Here is a 9,890-nt window from a genome sequence, read left to right as displayed (position 1 = left end):
GTAGAGAGAGGGACACAGGAGGAGACCATATTCAGTGGAAAGAGAGAATGAGGGGAGAGGTGGGAAGAAGAGAGTGAGAGCGGCGAGAGAGAGAGAGAGAGAGGGGCGAGAGAGAGAGAGGAGAGAGAGAGAGGCGAGAGAGAGAGGCGAGAGAGAGAGAGGAGAGAGAGAGAGGGGCGAGAGAGAGGGGCGAGAGAGAGAGGCGAGAGAGGGGCGAGAGGGGCAAGAGAGGGGCGAGAGAGGGGCGAGAGAGGGGCGAGAGAGGGGCGAGAGAGGGGCGAGAGAGGGGCGAGAGAGAGAGAGAGAGAGGAGCGAGAGAGAGAGAGAGGGGCGAGAGAGAGAGAGGGGCGAGAGAGAGAGGGGCAAGAGAGTGAGAGAGAGGGGCGAGAGAGAAAGAGAGAGAGAGGGGGGCAAGAGAGAGAGGGGCGAGAGAGAGAGAGGAGAGAGAGAGAGGCGAGAGAGAGAGAGGAGAGAGAGAGAGGGGCGAGAGAGGCGAGAGAGGGGCGAGAGAGGGGCGAGAGAGGGGCGAGAGAGGGGCGAGAGAGGGGGAGAGAGAGAGAGAGAGAGAGAGAGGGGCGAGAGAGAGAGATGGGCGAGAGAGTGAGAGAGAGAGATGGGCGAGAGAGTGAGAGAGAGGGGCGAGAGAGTGAGAGAGAGGGGCGAGAGAGAAAGAGAGAGGCGAGAGAGAAAGAGAGAGAGAGGCGAGAGAGAGAGAGAGAGGGGCGAGAGAGAGAGGGGCGAGAGAGAGAGGCGAGAGAGAGAGAGAGAGGGGGCGAGAGAGAGAGAGAGAGGGGCGAGAGAGTGAGAGTGGCAAGAGAGAGAGATGAGCCAGAGAGAGAGAGAGAGAGGGGGCGAGAGAGAGAGGCAAGAGAGGCGAGAAAGAGATGAGCCAGAGAGAGAGAGAGAGCGGTGAGAGAGAGCGGCGGGAGAGTGAGAACGGCGGGAGAGTGAGAGCGGCGAGATTGGAGCGAGAGAGAGGGGCGAGCGAGAGGAGAGAGTGGGGCGAGCGAGAGGAGAGAGTGGGGCGAGCGAGAGGAGAGAGTGGGGCGAGCGAGAGGAGAGAGTGGGGCGAGAGAGACCGGGGCGAGCGAGAGGAGAGAGCGGGGCGAGCGAGAGAGCGGGGCGAGCGAGAGAGCGGGGCGAGCGAGAGAGCGGGGCGAGCGAGAGGAGAGAGCGGGGCGAGCGAGAGGAGAGAGCGGGGCGAGCGAGAGGAGAGAGAGGGGCGAGCGAGAGGAGAGAGAGGGGCGAGCGAGAGGAGAGAGAGGGGCGAGCGAGAGGAGAGAGAGGGGCGAGCGAGAGGAGAGAGAGGGGCGAGCGAGAGGAGAGAGAGGGGCGAGCGAGCGAGAGGAGAGAGAGGGGCGAGCGAGAGGAGAGAGGGGGCGGAGCGAGAGGAGAGAGAGGGGCGAGCGAGAGGAGAGAGAGGGGCGAGCGAGAGGAGAGAGAGTGGCGAGCGAGAGGAGAGAGAGTGGCGAGCGAGAGGAGAGAGAGGGGCGAGCGAGAGAAGAGAGGGGCGAGCGAGAGGAGAGAGAGGGGCGAGCGAGAGGGGCGAGAGAGAGAGAGGGGCGAGAGAGAGAGAGGGGCGAGAGAGAGAGAGAGATAGTTATTCAACACATGCACAGACAGGCAACTATAATAAGCTACATGCTCAGGCACCAGCCACTGTTAATACAGGCATTTACAGCCACACACAACTCACACCTTGAACAGAATATTCAGGGTTGAGAAAATCCACAGCAGAACAGTAATGAAGCAGTTAAAACACAGTGGAACTCTCAATGGAGCAATACACACACACACACTAGGCATGCTCTCTCACACACACACACACACACGAGGCATGCTCTCTCTCACACACACACACACACACACGAGGCATGCTCTCTCTCTCACACACACACGAGGCATGCTCTCTCTCTCACACACACACACACACGAGGCATGCTCTCTCTCTCACACACACACACACAAGGCATGCTCTCACACACACACGGCATGCTCTCACACACACACACACACACACACACACACACACACACACGAGGCATGCTCTCTCTCACACACACACACGAGGCTTGCTCTCTCTCTCTCACACACACACACTAGGCATGCTCTCTCACACACACACACTAGGCATGCTCTCTCTCTCACACACACTAGGCATGCTCTCTCTCACACACACACTAGGCATGCTCTCTCTCACACACACACACTAGGCATGCTCTCTCATGCATACACACACTAGGCATGCTCTCTCACACATACACACACTAGGCATGCTCTCTCTCACACACACTGGGCATGCTCTCTCTCACACACACTAGGCATGCTCTCTCTCTCACACACACTAGGCATGCTCTCTCTCTCACACACACACACACTAGGCATGCTCTCTCACTGTCTCACACACACACGGCATGCTCTCTCTCACACACACACACTAGGCATGCTCTCTCTCTCTCTCTCTCTCTCACACACTAGGCATGCTCTCTCTCTCACACACACACACACACACACACTAGGCATGCGCTCTCTCTCACACACACACACTAGGCATGCGCTCTCTCTCACACACACACACACTAGGCATGCTCTCTCTCTCTCTCACTAGGCATGCTCTCTCTCACACACACACACACACACACACTAGGCATGCTCTCTCTCTCACACACACACACACACACACACACTAGGCATGCTCTCTCTCACACACACTAGGCATGCTCTCTCTCTCACACACACACACACACACGAGGCATTCTCTCTCTCACACACACACACACGAGGCATGCTCTCTCTCACACACACACACGAGGCTTGCTCTCTCTCTCACACACACACACTAGGCATGCTCTCTCTCACACACACACACACACTAGGCATGCTCTCTCTCACACACACTAGGCATGCTCTCTCTCACACACACACACACTAGGCATGCTCTCTCTCTCTCACACACACACTAGGCATGCTCTCTCTCATACACACACTAGGCATGCTCTCTCTCTCACACACACACTAGGCATGCTCTCTCTCACACACACACTAGGCATGCTCTCTCTCACACACACACACTAGGCATGCTCTCTCTCACACACACACTAGGCATGCTCTCTCTCACACACACACACTAGGCATGCTCTCTCTCACACACACACACTAGGAATGCTCTCTCTCACACACACACACTAGGCATGCTCTCTCTCACACACACACACTAGGCATGCTCTCTCTCTCTCTCTCTCTCACACACACACACACACTAGGCATGCTCTCTCTCTCACACACACACTAGGCATGCTCTCTCTCTCGCTCACACTAGGCATGCTCTCTCTCACACACACACACGCACACACTAGGCATGCTCTCTCTCTCTCTCACACACACACTAGGCATGCGCTCTCTCTCACACACACACTAGGCATGCTCTCTCTCTCACACACACACGCTAGTTATGCTCTCTCACACACACACACTAGGCATGCTCTCTCTCTCACACACACACACTAGGCATGCTCTCTCTCTCACACACACGCTAGGCATGCTCTCTCTCTCACACACACACTAGGCATGCTCTCTCTATCACACACACGCTAGGCATGCTCTCTCTCACACACACTAGGCATGCTCTCTCTCACACACACACACTAGGCATGCTCTCTCTCTCTCACACACACACTAGGCATGCTCTCTCTCTCACACACACACTAGGCATGCTCTCTCTCACACACACACTAGGCATGCTCTCTCTCACACACACACACTAGGCATGCTCTCTCTCACACACACACTAGGCATGCTCTCTCTCACACACACACACTAGGCATGCTCTCTCTCTCACACACACACGCTAGTTATGCTCTCTCACACACACACACTAGGCATGCTCTCTCTCTCACACACACACACTAGGCATGCTCTCTCTCACACACACGCTAGGCATGCTCTCTCTCTCACACACACGCTAGGCATGCTCTCTCTATCACACACACGCTAGGCATGCTCTCTCTCTCACACACTAGGCATGCTCTCTCACACACACACACACACACTAGGCATGCGCTCTCTCTCACACACACACTAGGCATGCTCTCGCTCTCACACACACACGCTAGTTATGCTCTCTCTCTCACACACACACGCTAGGCATGCTCTCTCACTCTCTCACACACACTAGGCATGCTCTCTCTCTCACACACACACACTAGGCATGCTCTCTCTCTCACACACACACTAGGCATGCTCTCTCTCACACACACACACTAGGCATGCTCTCTCTCACACACACACACTAGGCATGCTCTCTCTCACACACACACACTAGGCATGCTCTCTCTCACACACACGCTAGGCATGCTCTCTCTCTCACACACACACGCTAGGCATGCTCTCTCTCTCACACACACGCTAGGCATGCTCTCTCTCTCACACACACGCTAGGCATGCTCTCTCTCACACACACACTAGGCATGCGCTCTCTCTCACACACACACTAGGCATGCGCTCTCTCTCACACACACACACTAGGCATGTGATCCCTCTCACACACTAGGCATGCTCTCTCTCACACACACTAGGCATGCTCTCTCTCACACACACACACACACACACACAAGGCATGCTCTCTCTCACACACACACTAGGCATGCTCTCTCTCTCACACACACACTAGGCATGCTCTCTCTCACACACACACACACACACACTAGGCATGCGCTCTCTCTCACACACACACTAGGCATGCTCTCTCTCACACACACACGCTAGTTATGCTCTCTCTCTCACACACACACGCTAGGCATGCTCTCTCACTCTCTCACACACACTAGGCATGCTCTCTCTCTCACACACACATACTAGGCATGCTCTCTCTCTCACACACACACACTAGGCATGCTCTCTCTCACACACACACTAGGCATGCTCTCTCTCTCTCACACACACACTAGGCATGCTCTCTCTCACACACACACTAGGCATGCTCTCTCACACACACACAAACTAGGCATGCTCTCTCTCTCTCACACACACTAGGCATGCTCTCTCTCACACACACACTAGGCATGCTCTCTCTCTCACACACACACGCTAGGCATGCTCTCTCTCTCACACACACACGCTAGGCATGCTCTCTCTCACACACACACGCTAGGCATGCTCTCTCTCTCACACACACACACTAGGCATGTGATCCCTCTCACACACTAGGCATGCTCTCTCTCACACACACTAGGCATGCTCTCTCTCACACACACACACACACTAGGCATGCTCTCTCTCACACACACAACTAGGCATGCTCTCTCTCTCACACACACGCTAGTTATGCTCTCTCTCTCACACACACACACACTAGGCATGCGCTCTCTCTCACACACACACTAGGCATGCTCTCTCTCTCACACGCACACTAGGCATGCTCTCTCTCTCTCACACGCACACTAGGCATGCTCTCTCTCTCACACACACGTTAGGCATGCTCTCTCTCTCACACACACGCTAGGCATGCTCTCTCTCTCACACACACGCTAGGCATGCTCTCTCTCTCACACACACGCTAGGCATGCTCTCTCTCACACACACGCTAGGCATGCTCTCTCTCTCACACACACGCTAGGCATGCTCTCTCTCTCACACACACGCTAGGCATGCTCTCTCTCACACACACACGCTAGGCATGCTCTCTCTCACACACACACGCTAGGCATGCTCTCTCTCACACACACACGCTAGGCATGCTCTCTCTCACACACACACGCTAGGCATGCTCTCTCTCTCACACACACGCTAGGCATGCTCTCTCTCACACACACGCTAGGCATGCTCTCTCTCTCACACACACGCTAGGCATGCTCTCTCTCACACACACGCTAGGCATGCTCTCTCTCACACACACGCTAGGCATGCTCTCTCTCTCACACACGCTAGGCATGCTCTCTCACAAACGCTAGGCATGCTCTCTCTCACACACACGCTAGGCATGCTCTCTCTCTCACACACACGCTAGGCATGCTCTCTCTCTCACACACACGCTAGGCATGCTCTCTCTCTCTCTCACACACACGCTAGGCATGCTCTCTCTCACACACACTAGGTATGCTCTCTCTCACACACACACACTAGGCATGCTCTCTCTCTCTCACACACACACTAGGCATGCTCTCTCTCTCTCTCACACACACACTAGGCATGCTCTCTCTCTCTCAAACACACAAGGCAGTTTATTCAGCATAAAATGTCAGTGTCTCTCTGCTTACCTTGTGGCGTTTGTTTGGGTTGGTAGCGAATGGTTCAAAGATACACACTGTGTTCCCATAGGAAGCAGCAATCTAAGCAAAGTAACGTTCAATATCCAACATTAATCGGTAGTTTTACACACCAGGGTTAATGGTGCAGTCAAAGGAGAGGAGGGAGGAGGGAGGAGAGAGGAGAGGAGGAGGGAGGAGGGGACAGAAGAGAGCAAGGAGAAGAGAACAGAACTGCATTTGTCATCACAACATTATTGTAACTGCGTGCGTGCGTGTCTTACCCTGCCCAGTTGGTGGGAGCACTCAACACAGCCCACCTGGATGTTGCCATTTTGAGCCCCAGGGATGATCTGAACACACTCAAAATCACTGGCCAAGATCACTATATCACAGCCTGAACCATAGGCCTGGGAGAGGGGAGAGAGACACACAGACAGACAATTCAGTCAATCCAACACAATGCAAGACAACAGCAGCCTGGTCCCACATCTGATTGTGCCATATTACCAATTTGCTGAGACAATTTTAAAAATGTTTTTAATTTAACCTTTATTTAACTAGTCAAGTAATTTAAGAACAAATTATTATTTACAAAGACGGCCTACCCCGGCCAAACCTTAAACCGGACTACGCTGGGCCAATTGTGCGCCACCCTATGGGACTCCCAATCACGGCCTGTTGTGATACAGCCTGGAATCGAACCAGGATCTGTAGTGATGCCTCTAGCACTGAGATGCAGTGCCTTAGACCACTGCACCACTCAGGAGCAATGACCAGTAGAGCTGAAAGGACAGCACAAACAGATCTGGGACCAGGTTACATATACAGTCCACTCCTCCTGGTAGGTAAATATACCTACTGAGACTGTCTGGTGAACTGCACTGTAGTCAAACAGATCTGGGATCAGGCTACATATACAGTCCACTCCTCCTGGTAGGTAAATATACCTACTGAGACTGTCTGGTGAACTGCACTGTAGTCAAACAGAGAGACAGAGAGGCTACAGTACAGCAGCTGTACCTCCATCACATCACTCTCTACACCATGCTAAGAAAAGTGTGTCTCCCCAAATGGCACCCTATTCCCTATATAGTGCACTACTTTTGACCAGGGTCTATAGGGATGCAAAGGAATCGGGTGTCATTTGAGACGCATCCTAAGTCTCCATATGTTTAATTCAGGCTAGTGGTTAGGTAATGATGAGTTCTCTTAGAACAGGGCCATGTTTCCAGGTCTACACAGTCTAGTCAGCTGCTGGTTTGGGTTCTGGTTCCATGGAAAGACGCAGCGTTGTTCACGTGAAAAGAGAGGTGTGTTGAGAAAGATTTCAGAGGATGTGAGACGTGAGAAGTGTTTACAACACAGAGACTCTGGAACGAATAGAAGCTGAAGAGAGAGGTTATAGAGAGAGGAGGGAGAGAGGTTGTAGAGAGAGGAGGGAGAGAGGTTGTAGAGAGAGGAGGGAGAGAGAGGGAGGAGAGAGGTTGTAGAGAGAGGGAGGAGAGAGGAGGGAGAGAGAAAGGTTGTAGAGAGAGGGGGGAGAGAGGTTGTAGAGAGAGGGAGGAGAGAGGTTGTAGAGAGTGGGAGGAGAGAGGTTGTAGAGAGAGGGAGGAGAGAGGTTGTAGAGAGAGGGAGGAGAGAGGTTGTAGAGAGAGGGGGGAGAGAGGTTGTAGAGAGAGGAGGGAGAGAGGTTGTAGAGAGAGGAGGGAGAGGTTGTAGAGAGGAGGGAGAGGGAGGAGAGAGGAGGGAGAGAGAAAGGTTGTAGAGAGAGGAGGGAAAGAGAGAGGTTGTAGAGAGGGAGGAGTGGAGGGAGAGAACGAGGAGAGAGGAGGGAAAGAGAGAGGGAGGAGAGAGAGGCTGAAGAGAGGGAGGAGAGTGAGGGAGGAGGGAGAATGTATGTGTGAGAGAAAGAAGAGAAGGAGAGTAGAGGGAGAAAGATAAAGACCGGAGAGAGAGAGAGTGGTTGAGGAGAAAGAGGAAGTAAAGGAGAAGAGATAATGTGTGTGTAAGAGAGAGAGGGAGAAAAAAGGAGGGAGAGGGAAGGAGAGAGGAGCAGTCCTAGTTGAGGTATTGCTGCAGCGGCTGAACATTACAGCTGGAATTAAAAGCAGTCACCGTCACGCACAGACTAGCCCTGCTCTACTCACCTACACCCACGAGGAGAGATGAGGTGTGTATGACTGAGAGACCACTCTGTTCTGTACCTGTACAAGGTAACGTTGGAGTGTGTGTGTGTGTGTGTCATCGATCTACATGAACCTGATACAACAGAAACAACCGCTCAGCTCATCACGTCTGTCCAAGCACCTCTCACCTCGCCTCCGCCTGTCTGCCTGCCTGTCTGCCTGCCTGCCTGCCTGCCTGTCTGTCTGTCTGCCTGCCTTTTGACAAGAGCCTTCAAAGGCCATTTGGAATGCAGCCTATAGCAGCCTATATTCCCTCACAAAGCCAGTGTTTAGGTGGTCTAACATAAACCTGCCTCACACATAGCTGAGTGCACTGTCAGACCAGTCAGAGTTGGCAACACGACAAGCCCCAGGCAGCAGGGACAATGCAGTGAATGGAAGGAGTATGAATGAGGTCTGTTATATGTAACATGAGAAGAGATGTTGGCTGAACACATTTCATCAGGTTAATATTCATATAATAGAGACAGGAAGACTGAGTTCACAATACCAGCCCCCACACACACCACACACAGAGACAAACACCGCGCAAACACACACCACACACAGAGACAAACACCGTGCAAACACACACCACAGACACAGACAGACAAACACCAAGCAAATACAGACACACACACAAACACACACACAGACAAACACCACGCAAATACAAACACACAAACACAAAGAAAACACTATACGCAGACACACACAAGCATGCACGCACACACACACACACACACACACACACAAGATACACACAGACCATACACAGCTGTCACCTACAGAACAACCCAGTCAAGTAGGTGCCCTCACATTTACTACCCGAGTGCCTTTAACATGTTCTTGATGTAGGTGTGTACCATTGACAGCAGTTGGATTGACCCTCTGTTGGATGTGAAGATGTTAAATGGTGGTTGAATAATGGAGGATCTGTCTGGCTCCATCTTGGAGTCACATAGTTAACCCTGACCAGGGCTCTAGGCTGCCCTTCTTCACAAGCAGCACGTGAGCACCTAAGTTGAAAAATGTAGGCGCACACAAATAAATGTAGGAGCACAATGAAAGATATGAGACATTAAAGCTATAATCTTACATTTTCTAGGCGCACTGGTGCTCTTAAATATATATTTCAGGTCGCACAGTAAAATAAATAGGCGCAGATGTGAGTAAAATGCTTGTACTGTAGAGCCCTGCTGTGTGTGGGGGTGGGTGGGGGCTCACAGGCATCCCAACTGTCAGTGACTCTTCCCATGACTAACTCAATCATACCAGCATATCAGTGTACCACTGCAGATAGGCTTTACATCAACTAAACCCTCTCCTTTCACACACATTATGGCAGTCTGTGTCCCAAATGGCATTCTATTCCCTTTATAGTACACTACTTTAGACCAGGGACAAAAACTGTAGAAAACAACACTAGAGCGAGCAGGCAGGCAGGCAGGCAGGCTGGGCGTTCACCCACGGTGCTCAC

General features: G+C 52.5%; 1 protein-coding gene across 1 annotated transcript in view; it reads right to left on the bottom strand.

Annotated features, from left to right (window-relative positions):
• Window positions 1-9,643, bottom strand: part of LOC135535283 (dmX-like protein 2) — a gene marked incomplete at its 3' end in the record, with an annotated part of 14,401 nt that extends 4,758 nt beyond the window's left edge. Inside the window, exons 1-3 of the mRNA XM_064961953.1 lie at window positions 9,638-9,643; window positions 6,527-6,652; window positions 6,255-6,326 (exon numbers count right to left, since the gene is read on the bottom strand). Coding sequence (XP_064818025.1) covers window positions 6,255-6,326; window positions 6,527-6,652; window positions 9,638-9,643 — 204 coding nt within the window. The remainder of the gene's footprint in view (window positions 1-6,254; window positions 6,327-6,526; window positions 6,653-9,637) is intronic.
• Between the last annotated feature and the right edge of the window lie 247 nt (window positions 9,644-9,890).

This window comes from Oncorhynchus masou, unplaced genomic scaffold, assembly GCF_036934945.1.
Source record: "Oncorhynchus masou masou isolate Uvic2021 unplaced genomic scaffold, UVic_Omas_1.1 unplaced_scaffold_4719, whole genome shotgun sequence".
Classification (NCBI taxonomy): domain Eukaryota; kingdom Metazoa; phylum Chordata; class Actinopteri; order Salmoniformes; family Salmonidae; genus Oncorhynchus; species Oncorhynchus masou.
The sequence above is the reverse complement of the archived record's forward strand: the minus strand, read 5'-3'. Positions and strand labels throughout refer to the sequence as shown.